The 27,172-nt window shown below is 32.6% G+C and overlaps 1 protein-coding gene and 1 pseudogene across 2 annotated transcripts in view; one reads left to right on the forward strand and one right to left on the reverse strand.

Moving 5' to 3' along the window:
• LOC145796917 (UPF0481 protein At3g47200-like) overlaps positions 1 to 2,151 on the reverse strand; it is a 30,758-nt pseudogene extending 28,607 nt beyond the window's left edge. The window contains exon 1 of the transcript XR_014337641.1: positions 2,023 to 2,151. The product of XR_014337641.1 is annotated as a UPF0481 protein At3g47200-like (transcript). The remainder of the gene's footprint in view (positions 1 to 2,022) is intronic.
• A 5,680-nt stretch (positions 2,152 to 7,831) lies between these two features.
• On the forward strand, positions 7,832 to 9,526 carry LOC145797734 (uncharacterized). Its single transcript, XM_082885146.1, has 3 exons — positions 7,832 to 8,561; positions 8,654 to 8,935; positions 9,480 to 9,526. The coding sequence occupies exons 1-3, from the start codon at positions 7,832 to 7,834 to the stop codon at positions 9,524 to 9,526; spliced, it is 1,059 nt and encodes a 352-aa protein (XP_082741272.1).
• Positions 9,527 to 27,172: the final 17,646 nt, after the last annotated feature.

Below are 27,172 nucleotides of genomic sequence, written 5' to 3' on the forward strand. Positions count from 1 at the left end.
CCAGCTATTGCTCTGCAATCTAAGAAAATTAAAATTGAAATACACACCAACCAGTGCTCTGCAATCTAAAAAAATTAATTTAAATACCAAGCAATGTACACCTACTGGTGCTACTGCTGCAAATCACATTGTAATAGTTCTTTGCAAATTATAAACTTGAAACTACGTGAGAAAAATTTAGAAAAAATAATAATAATTTAACTTGCCTACAAACAACCTGACATGAGAAAAATGTACTCCCAACACAACCTGACTCCAAGAAGATGTCGAACTTGGTTTAGTCAAAAGAAGTCAGTCTTGGAATCTCATGTTGTGTGGTGCACCCCCCTGCATGAATGTTGTCAAGTAACCTTGAAAGTAAAGGACACAAAAAATACTTGGATGTACTGTCTCACCCCATTCCTTCTGACAAATAAGTACTATAATTTCGTTCTAAAGGCCAACAAAACAACATTTACAATTGTAAAATTATCATCTTAAGAACTCTTGGTAAGCAGAATTACATAGTAGAAAGGACCCAAAAAAATTGACAATCTAGTAAAGGCACCAAGCCTGAACATATCAAAGAAGAAACAATCAACAAAAGCTAGTCAGGAGGACACAACAAAAATGTTTAAATACCAAATTTAGAAGCATTGGTGTTCATTCTTGTTACAGCATCCAACCTTCATTACAATCAGAAAAAGAATAATGAAAAAGAAACATACACTATCTGAGCAGCAGCAAGAGCCCTCACAGCATCAGAAGTGCCCATTTGAAATACTACCCGATTTCTTTCTTCATGGCAGGTCCTGAAAACAACATTCTCAGTTCCCTTCTCCACAATATCAGTAGTCCCAATCACCTATGATAAGTAACAAATGAGATGAGTTCCAAAAATTTAAGCAGAAGAGCAGTACCATATTCTTATATTCCCCCAAATAATATAAACTACTACACAAATGCGGACATACACAGATTCAAATATTAGCATTAAATTAGGAAAAAACAGCCACAAAGTTTGTGAAAATTAGAACTGAACTTACAATTTCTGGAGTAAAAGGAAAGTGATTGCTGAGAACAAAAAGAAACCTTCATTTAGTAATTTTGTCAAACACCTGTTGTGCAACAAAAGGAATTAGTTTGAAAACATTGAAAAAGGCATTGAGTGACAAATCTGAACATCGAGTTGGATGACATAAGAAACTGTAGATCGGAAAAAGAAAAACGAAAAGCCGTAATTGATTTACCTGATGAGAACAGAGTATGAGGCCCCAACAAAAAAAACAAAAAGTCAGTAGTTTGTTGAGATCTCTCTCTCTTCCTTATAGATATTGAATATACAGTTCAATATTAATGTATTTACATTTGATTGCGCAAGCAACATAAGTTTTTGATTAGCATTTTATGTTTCTAAAATGCTAAACCACTCAACAGAGTTCATCAAAGCAGTTTCGGTAAGAAGAAGAACAGGGAGCGAGAGAGAGAGATAAAGAGGGATGGAGGGGAGACGTGGACATACCTGAGCGGTTGAGAAACAGAGGATCCAAGGTGTGCTTTAGGATAATAACTAACATGTAATCATATAGGGATGGAGACGGAACCGAATCTGTGGTTGAAGGAGAGCAGTTTCGGGAAGAAGAAGAATAGGGAGGGAGAGAGAGAGAGAGAGATAAAGAGGGATGGAGGGGAGACGTGATTTGGCTGGAGTGCAGAGATAAAGATAGAAGGGTGGGGGAGACGTGGGCAAGGAGGAGGCTTAATGTTTGGGCGGGAAGATATATATTTAGGATTGATATAAAATTAAGGGGGTGATCTGAGCCATCTATGTGAATATAAAAATGAATCATGACCCTTGAAATGTCCTAGTAGGACAATTGTGTCTAACATATTTTCAAAATCCGTTCTGCTTTATTATATAGATATTATATAATTTATATTTAATAGAGATAGAAATAGAAATAGAAATCCATACTTAAACAGAAAACATTATGTACAAATCAATTAAGTTGAGTTGGAGAGTAGAGATAGAGGAGGGCTTACCAGATAGATTACAAGGTGTCCTTAAAATCGATTGTGATCTCTGCACAGAAATAATAAAAGTAGAATGAATGAATCAATTGACTCCTTAACCTCGCCTTTTTGTTTGACCGGAGGAGTTTGAAATTTAATAATCGGAAGCAAAGAGAGAGTGAGAGAATGAATTACGAACCTTCCTTCACAAACGAGGAAAGTGCCTGGAAGGGAGTCACCGAGTCGAATCCAGGGGAAGAAGATGACCAAAACGCCGTGTACCCACTCCTAGCACCACGCACCCCCACTATTATGGGCCCTCGTCACCCACTCTGTGTAAAATAAATATTAAGAAAAAAAAAAACGAATCTCTAGGAGAAGATGCTGTGCAAAAGAATCTTTTTCATCCATATTCCCAAGGTTGAGAAATTTTCAATTTAAAATAGTTAAGAGATATGTTAAATTAATTGGCAAATTATACAGACAGTTCTTATAATTTAAGACTTGTATCATTTTGATCTTTGACTTTTTAATTAAGATATATTTGATTTTAAATTTTAAATCTTATTTTAAATAAGGATAATTGAGGATACCATTATTTAATTTTAAACGTAAAATCATCAATTTAATAAAATATAAACTAATTTGACAAAAATAAATGTCAAAAAAATATTTTTAAATTTTTTAAAATTATTTCTACCCATCAAAGAAAAAATTATATAAAATTAATAAATCTTTTAGATATTTATTTATTTATTACCAAAATAATTTTTATTATGTTTTTGGATGATAATCATGTAATGGGTGGATGTTGGGATTTTAATGTGTAATTGATATATTTAATATATGAAATATTTTTAGTTTTAGATTTTTTTGATTTAATGGACTAGTTTAATAATGCTATCAAAGTTGTCGCCATATTTGACTTTTGAAAAAATAGAAACTACTTTAATAAAAATAAAGACAACGACCCATTACATGATCATCATAGAAACACATAATAAAAATTAATTTAGAAAAATAAATAAATGTTTAAAAGATTTATCAATTTTACATAATTTTATCTATAGTAGGTACAAATAATTTTTAGAAATTTAAAAATATTTTTTTGATATTTATTTTTGTCAAATTAATTTATATTTTACCAAATTGATGATTTTATCCTTGAAATTAAGCAATGATATCTCCAATTGTTCTTATTTGGAACAAGATTCAAAATTCAGGGTCAAATGTGTCACAATTGAAATGTCAGGGACCAAAGTGATACAAGTCTCAAATTATAGGGACCGTCAGCGTAATTCGTCCAAAAATAATTAATAAGATAAGTCATAGTCGATTTATTATTATTTCATTTTTTTATAATTATTAAATTAATTTAAAAAATAATTATTTGTTCAAACACAACTATTTTTGCCACACTAAAATAATAAAAAAAAATTAACTAAAAAAACTAACTTTTCTAATGAGACCTTCACCACATTCCTTAAAACAGAGTGCATGAAGAGTTGCAACAGCATCTCGAAGATGGAGAGAGTACTTAAGAAGGGGTGCTAGTAAACCTCTCACCTTTAAACTTCTCGAGTGTATGTCAAACAACCAAAAGTGTCAGTAAATTCTTATCTTGATTTTCTATTGTTAGATGTCATTCATGTGTTCAAAATTTATTTATTGAAGACATATACAATGAATATTTAGATTTTACGTAAGATGTGTAAAATTCATATTGATCACACTGACTGTGTAACTGGGATTAGTTTAAGTGCAATGAAATTGGTAAATAATAAAATATATGAATTATATAGAACTAGTATGCATGGAAAACGAAGGACAACGAGGAGGCTGGATTCTGGTGTTGAAGCATAGAGGAAAACCAGAAGCGGGGAGGAACATGGACAATTTGGTAGTCTTTACAGTTTTTGTGGATAATCTACCTTGCCCATTGGATCCCAAAGGCCTATTTAATCTTTTCGGGAAGTTTGGAGTTGTAAAAGATGTCTTCATACCGCAACAGAGAAGAAGAATCACCAACACAAGATTTGGACTTGTAAGATATAATTGTAAAGCAGCAGCAAGGTGGTAGTGCAAAAAGCGCATGGTCTATGGGTAGATGATAAAAAGTTAGTAGTGAAATTTGCTAAGTTTGAAAGAAACAGAGAGGATGGGCAGACTCATTTTCAACCACCAAAATAATCAAAACACAGAGTAGAGGTAAGGAGAGGCCTAAATCCTTTCACGAGTAAAAAGTCATTTGCGGAAGTAGTAAAAGGCACTAAGGAAGTAAGTTGTGACTCTGTTACAATCAAGGCGGAGGTGTATGGTAATGGGTGGCTTTATAATAGTGTAGTAGTTCGCTTAAAAGTCAGATATGTTAATATCAGTCTGAAGATTGAACTTGAAGAAAGAGAAATAGAGGGGATTGAAGTCAAGAAAGGAAAAGGAAGAGATGTGGTGTTATCATTTAAGACCAAGGAGGAAAGTGAGACAAAAATGAAGGCCATAAAAGATATTATCGAAGATTGATGTGAACACATCATCCAATGGCAGCCAGAGCTTTTTCTCAAACAGGAAAGGCTAGTTTGGATTACCTGCTATGGCATTCCATTACATTTATGGAGAAGGTCCAATTTAATTAAGAATGGTAGTTTATAGGGAGAAGTTATTGAAGGAGAAGAATGTATTCCTCAGTCTTTCGATTGTGGTAAGCTTAGGATAATAACCAAATGCATGGAACCTATTAATAAGGTCATCCATTTGAGACCAAACAGTTTTCTTACCCAATGAGAGTCTTGGAAGATCAAGTAGTAGTAGCAAAAAACATCAAACAGTGCTGTAGAGGTACGAAACATCAAGATGAGGAGGAAGATCACAACTCTAATGAGGCCAGAAGTACTGAGGAGAAAGATGACTCTAACAGAACTGTTGAGCCATCTCAGAACCAATTTGATGAGTCAACTCAGCACATAGGAGGTGAGTCAACCCTGGGGTTTGCGCAATACAAGATTGAGGCCAGAGGAGAGAAGCCGCATGGGGTTGTAAGTGTAGCAGAGATGGACAAAGGGTCACATTGGAAGAGTGATACGGTAGTGGCAGAGTCATGCTGCATGGTGGGTAAAGAGCTCAAGACAGAAGCATGCAAAACAATGGTGGCTGTTAGCAAAACATTTAATGGCTCAAAGGCTACTGCTCAGGGTCATGATGAGCAAGTTCACACGAATGGTTTTATGAGAAGTTTGAGTGGTTCAAGTCTAAATAGGATTGGGCTAAGTTTGGAAGTGGCTCTGGGCCACAATAAGTTGAATTATGAGTTAAGTGGGCTAAATGAAGTTCCAAGTGGGCCTTTATTATATGGTGCTCATATAAATGAAATAGCAATGGATGTTGGGCCTGTTATTAGAGAGTCCAGTGTTTCTCAAACGCAGGATGTTAATCAAAATTCCAAGTCTGTAGCCTTGAAAAGCAAAGGTAAGACACAAGCAAAAGGTAAAAAGAAGATCAGCTACATTCGGCCAAAAAAGGGATTCTTAGGTCTAAAAAAGAGATTCAGACTGAAGGGTGCATCAACAAGCAAATCAGCCCCCAAAAGATCTCTGTCTAGAGCATCTGTTGTTGAAGCTTCACTATTACCTTTAACTGATAATGGAGGGGTTAGAGGTCAGCAAATATTGGATGAGGCACAAGCATGTTTGCAGATGGGAAAATTGCTGGGTGTGGACATGATTGGAAAGGAGAATGAGGTTCTCAAAAAGATTGTGGAGCTTGAAGTTAAAGATGTAGGTAGGATAGATAGGGGTAAGATGCAGTAGACTAATCTGTATCCATTGAAAGAGTTTATTAGGTATGTTATGTTCCTATGAAAATGCTATCTTTGAATATTAAAGGAACTGGTAGACAGGAAAAGAGGGGAAAAATAAGGAATATTCTGAAGAAAAGAAATGTGGATGCAGCACTATTTCAGGAAACTAAAAAATCTGTAGTAGTTGAAAAGGAAGTGAGAGCAATGTGGGCTAGAAACAAAATAGAATATACAGCTGTGACTCTGAAGGCCTAGCTGGGGGCCTTTTTTGCATATGGGATCCAGAGGTTTTTCAACTTAAGGACCGCTATTGCAATATAAGATTCATCCGACTCTCTAGTACTCTTTTTAATTCTTTTGACTATGTAATTCTTAATATATATGCACCTAATGAGATGGGAAATAGGGGCAAACTGTGGGATTGCTTATTAAAGCTAAAAAGGGAATTTCTTAATCCATGGTGTTTATGTGGAAATTTTAATGAGATAAAAAGTATAAGTGAAAGGAAGGGCTGCTTTAGAAGAGATAAAGGCATGAGAGAGTTCAATGAATTTATTGAGCAATGTGAAGTAAGTGATATACCATTACTTCGTAAAAAATATACTTGGTGTAACTCAATAGCAGGGGATAAGTGGAGTAGGTTAGATAGGGTATTAGTGGATCCCAAATGGTTGGAGGTATTTAATTTAAAGCTATGGGGTATTCCAAGGCTCATATCTGATCATTGTCCTCTGTTGCTAATGGATGATGAAAGAGACTGGGGTCCTAAACCTTTTAGAATCATCAATGCTTGGAGTTTACACCCATGCTTTCCAGCTTTTGTGGAAAAGACCTGGAAAGAGGCAGAAGTTGTAGAATGGGCTGGCTTTGTCCTACTGAAGAAACTAAAAATACTGAAGTTAGAGGTAAACAAAATGGCATAAAAGGTACTTGGTAGTGTGAATGTGAAGTTAAAAGGAAACTGAAAAGGAACTGCATCTTCTAGATTTATTTGTTGAATCCAAAGATTTGAATGAAGTAGAAAAAGCTAGAAGTAGAATAGACAGAGATTAGGTGTAGAGGTTAAGCAAAATGGTTGAATGGTTGTGGTTGCAAAAATCAAGACTCAATTAGAACTTGAAAGATGATAGAAATACTAGACTTTTTCATGTGATAGCCAAGGATAGGCAAAATAGAAATGTGATCTCTTCCATATCTGTTAGGACTGCTATGTTGGAAGATCTTGCTCAGGTTAAGAAAGAAGTCTTTGACCACTTTAGAAAGCAGTACATAGAGGATTGGAGAGTTAGACCGAAGCTAGGTGGCCAACTTAAATCAGTTCAAGATTGTCCTGATTTTGACAGGGTAGAAACAGAATTTTTAGAGGAAGAAATTAGGGTTACTGTGAAGGATTGTGATGGCAACAAGGCCTTAGGGCAAGATGGCTTTAACTTGGCTTATTTTCAAAAATTTTGGTCATTGATGAAAGATGATTTACTGAAGTTTTTTAAAGAATTCCATAGGAATAGAAGGTTGGTGATGAGAATTAATAGCTCTTTTATTTCACTAATACCAAAGGTTGAAAATCTAGTGGGGCTTGGAGACTATAGACCTGTTAGCCTAGTTGGATCTGTATATAAAGTTCTTGCAAAAGTTTTTTCAAGTAGACTAAAAGGAGTGCTTCCTTATATCATCAATTATATTCAATCAACCTTCATAGATGGAAGAAACATACTGGATGGTGTGCTAATTGCAAATGAGGTAGTTGATGGTTGGAAAAAAACCAAAAAGATAGAAGTGATTATCAAGCTTGATTTTGAAAAGGCTTTTGATTCTGTTAATCGATGCTTTTTATCATCTATGCTCTTGAATTTTGGGTTTGGAGCAAAATGGATAAGTTGGAGAAAAGAATGTGTTACCACTGCAAAACTCTTTGTGTTGGTTAATGGTTCACCAACTGAGGAATTTTGCCCACAAAAGGGTCTAAGACAAGGTGACCCCCTGTCCCATTTTCTGTTTAATGTAGCAGTTGAGGGTCTTAATATTCTTATGTCAAGAGCACAGTAGATGGGCCTGATTAAAGGAATGAAGGTTGGTTCTAGTGGGGTGTTGTTATCACATTTACAATTTGCAGATGACTCCGTATTATTCTGTGAAGCTGAGGAGATGGAGGTACACAATATTAAGAGGGTTTTAAAGTGCTTTGAATTAATTTCAGGGCTGAAAATAAATTATCATAAGAGCCAGGTGTGCGGAATTAATGTTCCTGAAGAATCCTTATCCAGTTTTGCCTCAAAGCTGCATTGTAAATCTAAGGCATTTCCTTTGAAGTATTTGGGTTTGCCTTTGGAGGCTAATCCAAATGAGAAGGCAACTTGGAATTTAGTCCTTGATAAAGTCAAAAACAGACTAGCAAGTTGGAAAATGAAGCTGCTATCATTTTTAAGAAGGCTCACTCTATTAAGGTTTGTAACTTCTGCCTTGCCTATGCATTATCCATCTCTATTTAAAATGGCAGAAGGAGTAGCAAGAGAATTTGAGAAGCTGCAAGCTGCCTTTCTTTGGGATGGGTCTGTGTCTAGAAAACCAATCTACCTAGCTAAATGGAATGAGCTAGCGAAGAGTGTGAAACAAGAGGGCTTAGGCATCAAAAGAGTAAGGCTGATAAATAATTGTATGTTATTAAATGGTGGTAAAGATTTGCCAAAGAGAAAGATGCTTTGTGGAGAAAGATCATTTGTAGCAAGTATAAACTGGATGTTAAAAGTTGGTGTCCCTTTTCTATTTCAAGTAGCAGGTATTCTGGTGTGTGGAAAGGAATCATCTCCATAGCGGAGAGGAGATATAATCTGATGTTGTTCTATCACAACAATTTTCTTATTAAGGTAGGAGATGGGAAAAGAATTAACTTTTGGAAGGACAAATGGTGCTCCAATTATTGCTTGAAAGATGAATTCCCTATTCTTTATAGATTAGTGATGGAGAAGGAGGAAACTTTGCGATTAATGTATGATAGGAGGGTTGCTTCAAGGGACTGGAGTTTTCTTTTTGGAAGAAGGTTGAACGAGTGGGAAGAGAAGGAAGTTAGTAGACTCAAGATGCTTTTGATGTATGTCTCAGATTTATGTGATAATCTGGAGGACAAACCAGTCTGGTTGGCTGCAGGTTCTGGTATGTTTTTTGTCTCTTCTATCTATAGAAGTGAAGTTGTCTCCCTTGGTCCCTCTCTTATTACTAGCAAGTTAGATTGGAACAAATTTGCATCTCAAAAGGTTTAATTTTTCTGCTGGTTAGCATAGAAAACAAAGTAAAGACAGTAGACTTTCTTCAAAAAATTGGAGTGCTTAAAGCTAATTCACCAGCCCTTTGTGTTTTCTGTAAAGCTGTGAGTGAATCTATCTTCCATGTGCTGTTGCACTATCACTTTGCATGGAGGGTTTGGGTTGTAATGTTGAATTGGTGGGAGGTGCAAGGGGCTTTACCAGGATCTATGGAAGCTGTACTTCATTGGTGGGAAGGTGATAAACTTAGCAGGAAAGAAAAATTGCTTTGGAAAGTCATTTCCTCAGCTGTCTTTTGGTCTCCGTAGAAGCTTTGAAATGAGTGTATTTTTTAGGCTGCTGCACCTTAAATGGAGGACTTGTGTGATTTGATTAAGATTAGAGTTGCATTGTGGTTGAACCAAAGATTTAAGGGCTTTCACTTCACTATCCAGGAGTTCCTGACAAATTTGAGGCAAATCAGATGCTGTTTGGGGAGTAAATCTGTACTAGGCGACTAATATAGATCTTTTTGTGCTATAGATTTTTTTTGTAGGAGTTCATCTGTTGGTGTATTTTGTGCTGTTTAGGTTGGTGTGCTATTTATTAGGTGTGTGTTGTGCTACAGATTTTTTTGTAGGAGTTCATCTGTTGATGTATTTTGTGCTATTTAGGTTGGTGTCTTACCAACTTCGAGTGGTGCTAGCAAATGAATGGACATGCTTCTCGGTGCCAACCTAGTTGGGAGCGAGTTGTCTTGTTATGATGCTCTTTGCACCTCCCTTTTTATTGATAATTGTCAATGCATTTCTGCTTGATCATTATCAATAAAATTTCCTTTTGGTTGTTTCAAAAAAAAAATTATTATATAACATAAGCAAAAACGTTACACTCTCTTTGAGGTTGGAAGTTTCATTCTAATTTTCTCATAGTTTTATAATTTTATATCACTTAAAATACATATATTATTTTGCGATTAGCTCAAAATTTAATTTATATAAATTAAGTTAATTTTTATATCTTTCAATCATTACCAATATTATTTCCTTAAATTTTGTAATTTCAAAATATCCAATGAGATTATTACTATTTTAGTTTCAGTGAAATCTATATCTATATTTATATTTCTATGTGTACTATTTATATAGGTAAAAATATTATTGGGTCAATGAATTTAAAACTTATAATCTAAATTTTTATAATTTTAAATTAATAAAATATTAAAATACATGTGTCATAAAATCATTGATTATTTCACTTTAATTATAATTATTGACATTTTAATTATGATGATAATATATTTTAAATTGTGTAATTATTACTTTTTTTTTTAGATAGTGTAATTATCACCTTTCAAATTCCTAAAGAGAGGCTTGTCTTATGTCTATAAAGTGGATTAGCCGGCATTGTTGGGTCTATGGTGTCCACTACGAGTTTTATTTCAATAATACGAATCGCTCAATGTATAAACTTCGTCAAGTGCTTTATTCTTTTAAAAAAATACGTTAATCGAATATCGATAGTTACTTGATAAGATCAAATTTTTGTCAATAAACTATTTTGAAAATTTTATTTATCTTTGAAAGAAATCTGATACAATCAAGTAGCTATCAATATCCAATCAACGTGATTTTTCAAAGAGATAAGGAACTCGACGAGCCCTACACATTAACGGTTCGGATTATCGAAATAAGACTCGTGATGGGCCCCATGAGCCCAACAGCACACTCTAGTCCGATCTCAAACTAGAAACAAGCCTGGCCCATTCCTAAATGTATCATTCTTTTATAATATTATTATGGAAAATAAATAAATTTTTTTAATAAAAATAACAATTGAACTCTACTTCATAATTTTAAATTAATAAAATGAAATACTACTTCTTCTTCTTCTTCCTTTTTATTTATTTATTTATTTATTTTTTTTACGATAATAATAAAAGATGAATCCATGCAATACACATTGATCATGACCTATCGGCGTTAATTTTCAAATTTTATTTGTTTAGTTCAAAGTTTATATTTAATTCTTTTTTTTAAATTCTTCTATAATTTTTTTTTTTTAAAGTTAAGAAATATATTTAGCATAAAACTATTGGCACATCTAGCCATATATCCAATTTGAAAATCTTCTGAACGAAATATCCAAAATAGAATCTTATTCATTATTAAACACCAACTCATTTGAAGTTTGAAATTTGAAAATTTAGAATATAACTATATATATATATATATGAAATTTAGTAATGTTATGGTGACCATATTTGATCATGTCTGATGTAATGCTTTAAAAATAATAATTAAATGTGTCATGTAACGTCTATTAAAAAACGCGATTAGTGTAATGTAATGTGTTACAATGCATAGTACTAAAATTTGATATCAAAATATGTTGACATAATATTACTCATTTTAAAAATCTATATAAAAAATATTACTTGAAGTTTGAGTTATACATAATTTATTAAAATACAAATATAAGAAATTTAGGTAGATTACCAAACTATTCTTTAGATAAATCATAATAGATTTCATCGTGTAATGGTAACTGTAGTCAAATGGTCTATGCAGTCTAAACAGTTTGGTTCTAAAAAAAAATCAAGCCTAGACTCAAGTTCTTATCAATAACTTGTTTGAGAACATACTATTTTAGTAACTTTTTGACTTTTGAGTAAAATATGAGGTAAAAAAAAATTAGTATGTTTAGGATTTTTTTTTGACTTTTTACGAAAAGATATGCAAAAAATAGAGAGAAAAAAGAAATCTTTGGCTTTTTAGTATAAGTTGTTAACGTTTTAGTTTTTTTAATGACTTTTTAGCTTTTTAGGTTTAAAAGTTGAGTTGCCAAATGAGTTAGGTCTTTTTTATTAGCCCAAAAAAAAAAAAATTTTATCGATGAAAATCTATATACAAATAGTTCCGAGACAAATATCAAAGGATGAGTGCACAAAGTTTCAAAGCAAAACTAAACAATTTTAACTAAGAGTATGTTTGGAATGTTCTAAATAAGTATAGTTTTTTACTTTTTATAAAAGGATATGTAAAAAAGTAAAGAGGAGATGTTGATTGATGTGACTCAAAAAAGATAAAAAGATAAAAAGTGTGGACTTATTTAGTCTTTCCAAACAAGGCCTAAGTTGGCATTGAAAAACAAGTCATGTCATTTACACTAATAGGTTAGGCTTTAAATATTAAAATTGTTCAATTAGAAAATGAGCCAAAACATAAGTTTGGGAGCTAACTCAAAATTATTTTATACACAAATATATTTTATTTATTTGTTTAATAGATTTAATTTTAATAGTGGCATATAATTCAATAATGAGAATTGTTTTGTTAGGTCTAGACAAAGAAAAGTTGTTTGGGGAGATAAGTTGATATTGGTAAATAATTTAATTTATTCTTTTTACTATGAGATTTTTTAAAATATATATTAATTTTAAAATTATGAAACCATTGGTCTTAATGGTAAAGTCAGACCAAAAGAATTGTTTTGGATTGGGCCCCGGCCACGGACTGAATATACAAAGGAGACCGGTGTGAACGTAATTTACAAGCATTTTTCTTTTTTTTGGTTGTTTATGGATTTGAGACCACTGTCCGGGTCCTTCGGGGCGTATAACGTGTTTGGTTTGGTTTCAGTAATTTAACTAAATAAACTTCTTAAACTTGGCCTTATTTACATATTGTCCTTTTGAATTTTAAAATTAAACAGTTAATTATCTTATATTATTAACTTGTTATATTTAATATTTTTCACTAGGATTCTGTTAAGAATTTAAATAGAATCACACACATATTAATTTTTGAAAATAATAATACTTGTTACTGATTATTGTAAGATAATAATATTCTTATCTAGTGATTCGTTTGTACTTTATCTTCCTTATTTTAATATCAAACTGTAAACAAGATCACTAGATAGGAGTATTATTGACTTAAAAATTTAATAAATGTGTCATGCACTTTATACATGATTTAATTTTGTGTAAATTCTTAACAGAATCCTAACAGAGAAAGTTAACTACAATAAGATAACACTTTGAAGTGATTAACTGTAATTTTGAAGTTTAGGGAGTAAAATGCCAATGGGTTATAATTTAAGGAGTTTTATTGTAATTTATCCTTTAAACTATTTATTTTGTAATTAGACTATTTATAATTTTAGAGTCAAACGCTATGAAATAAAATAAAAAATATTAGAATTATTATATCGACATAATTTTTCTTTTTGTGAATAATATATAGAGGATTTCTATAAAATAAACGATTTAAATAATTAAAACAAAACCTGTGATAAGTTGTACAAACTCTAATAGTTCTCTCAAACTCAAAATTAAATCCTTATATTAATATGTTTATATAAAGAAATAATAATATATAAATTTATTTTTATTATAGACTCATTTTTAATGTGATTGGGATCCCCTCCAATCACTACCCCACCACCCCACACGTACGTGGCGGGTGACGATCGGAGGAGAAGAAAAAAAAAAGAAATAAAAAATTAACCAATTAAAAAGAAAGGGGATCAAAAGGAGTGAGAGAAGGAGGTCCGGATCATTTTTTTTTTTTAAATTAGTGATATGTTAGCAAAATCCTTTATGTGGGAACCTTCCTCGTATAAGTCTTGTCATTTGAATTCAACTGGGGGAGCCCCGTAGGTGAGCTGTGGGCCCCGGCCACGGACTGAATAGTATAAGTTCCCTTTCATTACCCAAACTTCTCACACAAATTGATATCTTAATAAATTTTTTAAGGTTCCAAGCAAAAACATAAAAAAAATGAAAAATGAAAAATAAAAAATAAAATTTTTAAGGAGTCAATGAGTAATAGCCATGTTTGGTAAGGTTTATTTTTATCTTATTTTAAATTTTAATTTAATTTAAGTTATTTTAATGTATTTGGTTCAGCTTAATAATACAGTTTATAACTTTTTGTAAGTCAAAAATTAACTTATTCTTTAAGTAGGAGAGGAAAAACTTAATTTATAAGTCAAAAATCAATTTATGTTCATAATTATAAATTATAAACTATTAGATCATAAATTATAATCACTTTTTCATGATTGTACCAAACAGAGCCAATGTATCCTTGGGCCAAACTTGTGAGAAAACTTCGTACTTCATATAGAAAAAAAATAAATTAATTAAAAAGACAAAAGAAAAAAATCTTCATTATTGTTTCACCTTGCAAGCAGCAAGAGCACATATACATCCGGGGCCGGACCTACCAAGCGTCTGGGGGTCATGTGCCCCTGGATTTGGATTTATTTTATTATTTTTTTTAAAACATAGAAACAAATATTTTAAATAAAAAAATTTATAAAAATATTATTTTAAATTTAAATGACATTTTTAAAATTATGAGAACAATAATAGTTGTTTAGATTGAAATTAAAGTGACTACGATCTTATTATCTATGAAAATTTCAATATAATGGTAATGTCTATCATTATTGACATGTAAATATAATTAATCTCAAATGAAAATATAGAGTTTATTGAATTGTTAGTTACATTTGACATGTAGCGCTTATCCTCCATATATTTTTTTATTATTGGTTAGTGATATCACATGTTAATGATGATGTGGTATTACTTTTATATTAAATTTTTACGCATATTTTGTATAAAAAATTACTTTATCATTATATAATTTATTTTAAAATTTTATATCTATGACTTTTTTTAATATTATCTATGATATACTAATTACAAATAACATTATTATTTTTTATCTTTCTTGAAGTCAATGATAAAAATTTATGTGAAAAATTTTTATAAAAATTTTTAACATGTAATTAATAAGTGCCCCATCTGATTTAATTTTTTAGCTCCGCCACTGTATACATCCCAAGTTTTGCTCAGAGGTCTCTCTCATCAGTCTTCTTCTCAGCATCTTGGACTAAAAATGAAAGAAAATGGAAGATAAGTCTCTGAAAGTCACTACAGAAGTCTGTGACGCTTCTTCTTCTTCTTCTTCTTCTTCTTCTTCTTCTTCTTCTTCTTCTTCTTCTTCTTCTTCTTCTTCTCAGGTTTTTAGATTTCTCGTCTTTATAAACTTCTTTCTGATGAATGGCATTATAAGAAATTTGGTTTGTATAGATATATGTGTGTGTGTGTGTGTGTGTGTGTGTGTGTGTGTGTGTGGCCTTTTATAAGAAGTTTGGCTTTGTTAGACTAGCACTCAACCAATTTAAAACTAAAAAAATTATTTCTAAGAAAAATAATGCAAATTAAAATTAAACAACAGTTAGGCATTTTGTTTGATTTAATTAAAAATTTATTACTAAATTAAGTTTCTTAGATCTTTGTTATATTTTCTAAGATCAATTTATTTCAATTCTCATTGATTCAACTTAAAAGTTTGATCAAGCCCAGGTTTATGCATTTATATAATGAAAATCAATCTTTATGAAAAAAAATGATCAAATCATTCACCATACCAAACCCTCTATATAACATGAAATTATCAAGCATTATTTTTCAAAAACAAAAGAAATTATGTTATAATTGTGCCCAATTTATTTATTTATTTATTTATTTTTTCTGGAATGATTTTGAGATGAAAATATTTGGAACAAATTTGATTTCTTTTGTAAAATTTTATGCTTATATTGTAAAATTTTAATTTAGATTTCATATAAATATCTTGGAAATATTATGATCTAAAGCTATTCAAAAAATAAATAAATTATAAGTGCGCAAAATTTAGAATATTCACAATAATGCAGTATCTAAACTTGCTAAGCAACAACATAAAATAATATTGGACAAGAGTTTTAAATATTTGAAGTACTTATTATTATTTTTATTTAAAATTAACATTTTTTTTTGTATGTAAACATTTTTGGAAGGGTATGATATATAACTATTTGTTGTTAAAAAATAATATATATATATATATATAAGCATTACTAAAAATAACAATGTGGATTAATGAGAAAATTTTAGTTTTGCAATACAAAATAAATGATAAAGAAATGATAATTTTGTAACATTTGTCATCTCTGTTTTTAGACAATACATATCTAATTTATTACATAAAAGTTCAAAAAACTGCTATTTTTGACAAAATCTGAAAACAAAAAATTGTCATTTTTGCTTGATGTTGATGTAGATATATACATGTAGAAAAAAATGAAACATTTCATGTTAAATATCTTGATCAAAAAGTTGGCTGTGAGTGATGTTGATAAAGCGGAGATGACAGAGAGACAATGATAATAAATTGAAGGAAAGGTGCCAGTGAAAAATAATCAATAGGTATGTATGAATAGTTTGACGGAATATTTTTATTGTTATGCAAATTAATATTTTTTTGATTTGAACAATTACTTTTGCGATAAAAAAAATTTCGAATACAATGGTAACAAAACTATTAAAATACACAAATGTAAATTAAAATCGCATTTTTTTTTGTTTGTTTTGAGTTTTAATTAACAAATACATAAAATAACAGTCACATAAATTAAAGAAAAATATGATAAATTATAAAACTAAACTTTATACATGTCCAAAATGTTTCATAATTTTAGTTTGCGCCATATCAAAGGTCATCCAATGACATTGTAAATCATTTGTGTTAATTTATCAATTTTGATTTTTTTAGAACTCAATCAATCAAAATTGGTTTAAATCAATATTAAATTAGAGAATAAAATGGAGAGGACAAAAAGGAAAATGTCTCGTAGCTCAAATTTTGTGGCTCAAAAGTGGCTCAAATGGCCAAAACGACGCCGTTTTGGCCATTTTTATGTTGTTATGGACTCAAAACGACGTCGTTTTGGCCATTTGAGCCACTTTTGAGCCACAAAATTTGAGCTACGTAGCATTGTCGGGACAAAAAAGCGAGCAGTGATCTCTATACCTATGTTACTCCTCAAATCAGTCTCTCATATGTCAAACACAACTTCAAAATCTTCTCACACCTCACCCACCTACCTTGTAACTTCTACCAACCCAATTAGCCTCCAACCTCATTTTTTTTTTTTTTTTTTTGATCGGCAAAAAAAAAAAGACTTCATTGAAGAATAACATAAAAAAAAAGATACAAATACCACACCATCAATAAAGGATAGCGAGAGCGGTGAGCAAAATTATCGAAACTATATTGACACCAAAATGCACGCTACCATGCAATCAAACCTGGTGAATAACAATACCAAAACAAAATGCAGCTCAACCACCATTCCTAATACAGTATTGAATAATAATTAGCTATGATTTGTTATCATCAAAATCAATTATATAATCTTTCAAAAAATTTGGAGTTAACAATCTCCCCTTTTTTATTATGACAACATTGATGATTAAATTCTAAAGTATAAAGATAGGCAATTAAGAATAGAAGAATAGTGCAAAATCAAAAATACTTCCCTTGAATTTGTACTTCAGCCTCAATATTTCTCCACTTTTTCTCTTCAATGAAGAATGAAGCTTTCAATCCTTATATAAAAATTTGTTAGTGCTCAACATAAAATAAATCAGTACTAAGGAGGATTTGACATGCCAAGTTCTCCTCTTATATCATAAAATTTATCCTCAATAAGTGGTTTTGTAAATATATCTACCAATTGATTATTAGTGCTCACAAAATCAAGAACAATATCACCTTTATGAACATAATCTCCTATAAAGTGATATCTAATTTCAATATGTTTGGTTCTTGAATGTTGAATATGATTCTTAGTCAAATTGATAGTACTTGTATTATCACATTTAATAGGAACATGATCGAAATACATACCAAAGTCTTCTAACTGTTGTTTCATCCAAATAATTTGCACACAACAACTTCCAACAACAAGATATTCAACTTGAACATTAGATAGAGTAACAAAATTTTGTTTCTTACTAAACCTAGAGACAAGTGAGTGTCCAAGAAATTAACATTTACCACTAGTGCTTTTTCTATCAACTTTATTACCAACAAAATCAACATCAGAGTAACTAATTAAATCAAAAGAAGTTTCTCTGGGATACCATAACCCTAATGATTGTGTACCTAACAAATATTTAAAAATCCTTTTGATAGCAATATAGTGAGATTCTTTTGGTGCGGACTGAAATCTAGCGCATAAGCATATACTAAACATTATATTAGGTCTTCTAGTAGTTAAATAAAGTAGAGAGCCAATCATACATCTTTATTTCTTTTCATCAAAAGTCTTACATTGTTCATCATTGTCAAGTTTGATGGGAGGAATCATTGGAGTTCCCATTGGCTTTGCTTTATCTATGCCAAACCTTTTTACCAGACCATGGATGTACTTCGACTGATTGATGAATATCTCTTGCTTTGATTGTTTTATTTGAAATCCAAGGAAATAATTGAGTTTACCCATCATGCTATTCTCAAATTCTCCTTGCATGTAATTTGCAAAATCCTAACACAAATTCTCACTAGTAGCACCAAATATTATATCATCAACATATATTTGCTTGACAAGCATATCATGACCATTTGTTTTTATAAAAAAAGTAGTTTCACTTTTGCCTCTTGAGAATCTTTTTACATCAACAATTTGTTTAGCCTTTCATGCCAAGCTCTTGGTACTTGTTTTAAACAATATCAAGCTTTAGTAAGTTTGAAAACATGATTTGGAAACTCATGATTTTGAAAATTAGGTGGTTCTTTAACATATACATTTTTTCCCCCGAAATGTAACCATTCAGAAATGCTTTTTTCACATCCATTTGATAAAGTTTAAAATTTTTAAAACATGCAAATGCAAATAGAATTCTAATCTGGCCACATGAGAAAAAGTTCTATCAAAATCAATACATTCCTCTTGCTTATAAACTTCGGTTACTAAACGAGCCTTATTTCTAACAACAATACCATATTCATCAATTTTGTTTTTGAAAACCCGTTTTGTTCTAATTACAAGATGACGATCAAGTTTAGGTACTAAGGTCCAAACCTTATTTCCTTCAAATTGATTGAGTTCCTCTTGCATGGCTAGAAACCACCTCATTATTTTTAGCTTCTTCCAAAGATTTTGGCTCGATTTGTGATAAAAAAAATGCAAGATTATTACATATATTATGAAGAGAAGAACGAGTCATTAGACCTTAGTGTGGATCACCGATGATAAGTTCTTTTGGATGATTATGTGCATACTTAACTTCCTTTGACAACTTTGTAGAGTTCTGCTTATCATACTCATTTGAGTTAACTCCATTTCGTTATTAAACTATCTCCACTGCAATTTTCTCGATTTTCCTTATTTACTATATAGGGATAGAGTATATTTTGAAACCGACGCTTACCTTCGCGTTTTGAAACCCACAACTTTGAGCTATTCTATCCGCTTAGACCCCACCCCCTTACTGAGCTTGCTCATCTTATGCATTATCATCACTAACCATATTCTTGGAAGAAATTGGTCAGACACATCAAATGCAACATGTATAGATTTTTCTACCACAAAAGTTCTTTTATTAAATACTTTATATGCCTTACTAGAATTAGAATAACCAAGAAAGATTGTTTCATCAAATTTCACATCAAATTTACCAAGGTTATCTTTATTGTTATTTAACACATAACATATGCGATCAATTACATGAAAATAATTAATCTTGGGATTTCTCCCTTTCTAAAGTTCATAAGGTGTTTTCTTAAGTATAGGTCTAATCATAGCATGATTCATAACATGTCATGCAGTATTAATAGCTTCAACCAAAAAATATCTAGGTAGATTTTTCTCACACAACATGGTTTAGCCACCTCTTCCAATGTTCTATTTTTCTTTCTACCATGCCATTTTGTTGAAGTGTTCTTGGTGCTAACAAATTACGATCTATTCCATGTTTATCACAAAACTTTTCAAACTTATTATTGCCAAATTTTCTACCATAGTCACTTCTAATAGATGAGATGAGAAATCCTTTTCATTTTGAACTTTTACAAAACTTTGTAAAAGCATGAATTGCATCTTTTTTAAGAGCAAGAAATATAACCCGTGTAAATCTTATATAATCATAAACAATGACTGATGTGTGGCTAATTAGCTTCGGTTATTTATGGGTTTGTTGTAGCTGTTGAGTTGGTTTGTGCTTTGGAATAGCGTAAGGGTTTCGAGGTGGTGTATGTGCTTCTTCTTCTTCTTTTTATTTTTTTATTTTTTTATTTATTTTTATTTTTTTATTAAGGCTGTTGTTGTTCTAGTGTTGCTCTTGTGTTTGGTTGGTGTCTTATCAACTTGTTGTATGCTACTAGATGATTGGACTCACTAAATGGTGCCAATCTAATTGGGATTATTTTGCTTTGCTATGATGCTTGTGCATTCAACTTCTTTATTGATGTAAGCTTTATCTTTTTCCTTACAGATAAAAAAAAAAAAAAAATCATCAACAATGACAAGAGCATATTTACCTCCAAGGTTGATAGTTCTAGGTCTAAACAAATCTATATTAAAAATTGTAATGGTCGACATACAGAAACAATATATTTTTTTATTCATTTAAAAGAGGTATTGACATGCATCACATAATTTATCCTTTTCAAACTCTTTATTTGGAAGTCCAATTACTAAATCTTTTTTTCGAAAGCTTTGAAATCAAATCCATACTAGCATGTGCAAGACGTCTATGCCATAGCCAACTAGCGTCATTCATAACAAATAAACATTTAACATCACAAGATCATATATCATTGGGATAATAGTGTAAACATTCTCATGTCTATGACCAATAAACAATATTTTATTACCCTTTATATTTTCTATGATGCAATGAGTATGCTCAAAGATAACTTTATTTTCTCTATCTCATAATTTGCTGATGCTCAATAGATTATGTTTCAATTGATCAATAAGCAAGACATTTTCAATAATAGGTGAAGGACTTTTACCAACATTACCACTCTAGGAAATACCCTTCGAATCATACTACTTCCATCATCCACAATGGTTGCAAGAAGAAAACTAAGTTTGCCTCGACTTCGTGAGTCATACAATGGCGGCAACCCACCATCAGTCCTATCTCCCATAAAATAAAAACAATCCCCACCTACTATAGACATAGTAACTCTTCTACGGTAGTAATCTATGATGGCACGATAAGAAGACAACCAGTCCATACAAATGATGATGTTAAAACCCGACATATCTAATAACACAAGATTGAAAGGAAGTTGGCGATCAACGACTTCAATCACGCACCCACGACATCCCCGATTCAAGACAATATGACCCCCAATTGGTGACTCTACCATAAGTGAAGACTCTAGTTATTCGATTTTTAAGCCCAACGTGGATGCAAATGTAGATGCTATGAATGAGTCAGATGCTCTGGTATCTATTAATACATTGGCCCAAGTATTATAGATAAGATATGTACTTCTCATCAACGATGGTCCAGAAGATTGCTTAGAAGTAGTGACAACATAAACTCGCTCTTATGGCCTCTGTTCGCTCCGATCACTCATTGGAATGTAGATCGGTTGCACTAACTATGCAGATGTGGCCTCTTGCACTGCCCTAGATGCCTACCGCAATTGAACCAGTTGATAATTCTATCTCTCACCTTGGCCTGCCTGATAACCTCCAGATTGTCAGGACCCTGAAGCACTTCCCGTCCCGACTAACTATGGGCAAGAACTCTTAATATGCCTCGACTGCTCACAATGATAACATGCGGACAACTAGCCTCTTTCCTGGAATTGGCTCTAAGAACGAGCTGACTGCTGGTGGTTGAGATTTTGCTTACAATCCAATGCCTTTTGACCATGTTGGCCACACCTGAAACAAATAATACAACAAGGACTCGTATTCCCCAAACTCTTCATAGAAATAGACCCCGAAGACTTGGTTTGTTGGGGCAAGGACTAGAAGGAAGAAGAAAAAGAAGAGCCCTTGGACTTCTTAGAGGATCCATGTCATTCCAAGATTTTGCATAACCCGCCCTTTTATGTTTTAGCCTGGGTTCCTCAGCTTCTGACATGATCTCTACATGAGTTGGCCTCAACTAGCCTATCACACTCTCTGAACATATTGTCCCTCACCTTCCTCAAGATCTTGGGCCTCAATCTCTTCTCAAACTCCAAGCATTGACGCTCCTCAGTAGCCATGAGCTCGGGTGCAAAGTGTGCTAAACTAGTGAAAGTGGCCTCAAATTTTGCCACCGATGTATCTAGTTGTCTAAGCTCTTTGAACTATCTCCTTAACTTCTTCCTAGCCATGGGAAGCAAGAACTTCTCCTAAAAGGCATGGGTGAATGCCTCTCAAGTGTGCTCGACCCTAAGCTTAATAGATTTCCACCACTGGCCACCCTCCCCTTTTAGTTGATAAGCTGCCAATACTACTCGGAGCTCTCCGTCACGGATGTCCAAGATCTGAAAGGACTTAATGATTTGCTCTAGCCATTCATGGGATCGGGCTCAGGCTCACCACCAAACTCCACAGGGTTGAAGCGAAAGAATTCTTTCTTCAAGAATGAGGTTCAAGTTTCTCCCTCTATTGTCCTTGTCGCTTGCTCGGCTCAGAGTATGTCCATGGACTCTCGAAGAGCCCCAGCCATTTCTCGAGGCTAGTGCCACCATAGCATCTTGGGCCGGAGGAGCGGCCATATTGTTTTGTCCTTCCCCTTTTTCTTGGGAGGAAGATCTTGTTGGGCTGGAATACCTCGACCACCCTAGTGAGGTCTACCACGATCTCTGCCACGTCCAAGCATCCTATATAAGAATAAAGAAGAATGACATTAACTCACAATTCATGCACCCACATTTCAACCCACGCATCACACTCGAATAGTCATAACCCTACCCCTATATTCATTAAACATAAAACAACCCACATAAACACATACAGATTATTCTCCTAAGATACTGACTCGTTCCACGACACTCAAGGATTTAGAAGTGGAAAAAGCATTGATGAAGTGCCTTTCCACAGGGACTTCGATAAGTGTGATGGACGCAAATCGTATCTTACAAACTTGACCCCAAACCCACATAGTCACATAAGCACATGAACATACAAAGTACTAACATCTCATCCCAACATGATAACCCATTGTGGCATAAGCCACATCCTACGAGCTCTAGGTATTCAAATCTGGTTAGCTTTGATACCAAATTGTAATGTCCCGGGAAAAATGCCTTCATAAATCATGTTCACTTGGGTTTACCCAATATAGAAATGTGAAAGAGACAGAGGAGTAAATTAAAAATAATAGTAAAAAAATAAATTCCAAGACTACCCGTTCCCCATTGAACTATTCCAGTGAGTACATCATTGTTTGTTTACATTTATCGACAAAATAAAAATAGTTCAAAAAATAGGAGGTAATGTAAAGAAAGAGCCACAAAGGCAAACATCTTCTCACGGAGTGTTCTTGAATACACAAAAATGGAATTCTAAATTTCCCAACAAAAATAGCTCGAGGCTTAAACATAAAACAACATAAGAGAGCTTCCATGCCCCCGTCCAAAATCTTTCCCTAAGCCAATCATTGAGGTGGCACATCAACATTGTTTCCTGAAAGGTGGTTAGTTTGGGGTGAGCTAGTGCCCAGTAGGAAATACATTTAACAAGTTATATAAATAATTGACATGCATATGATCATGCCATGCACTTGTTAGGATAAAATCCATATTTTATCTTTTAATGCCAAAGGTGTTCAATGCATGCCTTCAATCCAAAATCTCGGCTACAAGTATAGTGTGGTAAATATGCTATGAAATCCCAAGCAAGAGCCCCAAAACCACATATATATATATATATATAGATTTATATACAGAAAATATTCTCACATTTGTTGACTCTAAAAACGGCGGGGCGATGGGCACCCAAAACCTTTCCCTCTCCACTTTCACCGACTTCTAAAACGGCGGGCTTGTGGACACCAAAAATCAAGTTTTCCACATTCGCCGACTCTGTAAATAGTAGGCTCATGGACACCCAAAAACCTTTCCCACATTCTTCTGACAATATACACAAGACAGGGCAATTAGGTATCTTGACTCTTCGCGCGAGTAACAGATACAATCCACAACAATATTGATAATAATATTTATCACATAATAAATTCTTCAATTTCACAATTTCACAATTTCATCGTCTCCCAATCTCAAGGATTTACATGCACAAGTTATAAAAAGTCCATATCTCAATGCCCAAGTAAACTCAATGCATTCAATTTCACAATTCAAGGGTCAATTGAACAAAATCCCCTTTATTAATTCAATTTGAAAACTAGAGTTTCATAAAATTTGGGACTTTCCCCTCATCTGCATATAGAAAGTCAATATTCATTATCAACATCAAAATCCACAAGAACATTTACAATCTTTCTCAAAATCCTTAGGCACAAGCCCCCCATTGGTTTAACAAACCCACTTTATTTAACAAATTATATCTCATACATTATTATAACGCAGAAATTATCACATATAGATCTCAAATCAAGAATATAACAAGTTAAAAGTACCCCTACCTTGAAATGGTAACTAAGAGTTGAAAACCCAACAAGAAATTTGATAGAAGCACGATCCAATCAGTGAGAATCTTGAATGAAACTTGCTCTTCACTTTTCTTGGAAGATTTTACATGAACCTTTAGTAAAACTTGAGGAAATCAAGTGTTTTTAGGGTTAGGGTTAGGAAATGGGTGATAGAGAGAGAGAGAGAGAGAGAAGAGTTGGAAAAAGTGAAAGAGAAAAGTGTTTAATCGACTTTTAAGTATCTTGTCCCAACCAAATTGCTTGAGCGAACTTTCCATCGCTCGAGCGGTAAATGCAAGGCTTCAGAAGTTTTGTAGAGTTATAGTGAAAATACGGGGAGCCCAAATTCTACACTCAAGCGACCACTTCATCGCTTAAGCGCTCTTGCCTGCAAACAGGCAAGATACTGGGAGTTTTGCATCTACGCTCGAGCGACCAATTGACCGCTCGAGCAGTCACCCAAAACAAACTGTTACAAAAATACTAATCTAAAATTTTTAATTTTATAATTTTTAAAAATTAAGAAATACACACGTGACAAAACAATTGATTCATCTACTCATTTAATTTAAAATTTTATAAATATTTACATAGAAATTCAAAAATAAAATTATAATTGTATTAGAATCATATAAAATTTGAAATTTTTTAAAAGGTAAGTTTAAGATGAAATTTTATACATATTTAATTCAAAACTATCTTTTTTTTTTTTTTAATTAGTGAAAAAAGACATTTTATTATAAGGAAGGCGTAATAGTACGGTGAAGCAGTCCAGTAGAGTTTATCATAGCTTGCACACCTAATGATTATGCCCAATCATGTGCATGCCAAGACTATCGAAAAAAGTTTGCGAGATCCTAACAAAAATACATCAAAACAAAATTGCATCAAAGCACAACAAAAAACGGCTGAATAATGACGATTTTATTTGTATGGACTTAATTTGTCATGCCTCTATATTTTATGGTCAAGTCCTAATTCAAGTTTCTTAATTACTCAACCAATTCCATTATGCAAAACCCAAATAAAGATAATAGATAAGTGACACTTGTTCAAACGATCATAATATTTCTATTTCCCTTTGAACCGATACAAAATATTACACTTCGTTCCCCTCAATTACAGTTAATCAAACATTCATAGTTCAAAGAGTTAGAGAATTTAAGGTAAATTGCCCTAATGGCATACAAACTTCAAGACAAGTGTCTTGATTACACAAAAAAGTGGAATTCAATCCCAAAACACCAAAAGCTCAGTAGCATGAATACAAATAACATCTAATGAGTTGTGTTCCATCCAAAAATCTCCACCATCCTTCACTTAGTTGGATGCACATCACCAAGTCCCATGATAGGGATGAGCAAAGTTGCCCAGTATACGTTTAATAGAGTACATAAATGTTTGAATTGGATATGATCATGCTATACACAAGCCATGACAAAATCCTTGTTTTCCCTTTTTAAAGAAAAAATGTACAATGCACGACTGTCATGCCAAAATCTCAACATCGATAGTGGGCAGTAAATAAACAATGAAATCCTGAGTAAAACACACACACACACACACACACACACACACACACACACATATATAGACTTTTACATATCATGAAAATACTCCCACATTTGTCGGCTCACAATATGGCAGGGCGATGTGCATTTAAAACACACATCCTTTCCACATTTGTCAGCTCATAACATGGCAAGGCTAGTGGACACCTAAAATCACTTGTTTTTCCACATTTATTGACTCGATACGGTAGGGCTAGTGGACACTCAAAAACATTTCTCACATGTAACGCCCCAAACTAAATAGCATTAACCCATCTCATAACATTGCTACAATTGATCAACATTATCATATCATCTATTCGTTATATCTTTGATCATTACAAAAGATGGCATATGCGATATACATTAATAAATCCTAGATCTTGAATCTCTAGCATATGACATGGATACATGATTTAAAGTAAAAGCAAAACCAAATAAATATATGCTCTAATGGCTACAACTTTCCAAGCCGATACTTGGTCACAACAAAATGAGTTTAAACTCAATACAAGTAAAGCCCGAAACTTAAACAAAAGTAATTAAATAAACCAAAAATGAAACCTTAAGCTCCAAGTCCTCCCAAGCTACGTCCTTAGTGGAGGCATATCATTAGCACTTGAAAGTTGTTTTCGACATAGGGTGAGCTAAAACCCAGTAAAGATACTCTAACACAACATATGAATCTTAGCAAAATTATAAGGTGAATACACATGCATGACATTTGTCAAACATTTCTCGTTTTCCATATCAAAATAATGCAATGCCAAATTATAAATTAATTCATGAAAAATAATCCTTTTATACAGAAAACAGGTCAATAGATACAAAACATTGGGAATCTCCAGGTACATGTCTGCCAGTAGGCTATACAAGTATTACCAAAGTCATTTTACTGGTACTAACTGGAAAGATCGACACCTAATTGCGCGGCCAAGGACACAAAGACCAACATCATAACCACAACCATACCCCCTAACTAGGGTTACCAACGTATTCACCCATTTTTCTTAAAACCAATACATTTACAATGTTTATTAAGAGATGAGGCTCAATGCACAATGTATGAGAAATTAGTTTCAATTTAACCTAATTCTCTTGCAATGTCTACAACAATCAAGATTATCCTCCACTAATAGCCCAAAAT

This window comes from Camellia sinensis, chromosome 8 (genome assembly GCF_055761805.1).
Source record: "Camellia sinensis isolate YWXY chromosome 8, ASM5576180v1, whole genome shotgun sequence".
NCBI lineage: Eukaryota > Viridiplantae > Streptophyta > Magnoliopsida > Ericales > Theaceae > Camellia > Camellia sinensis.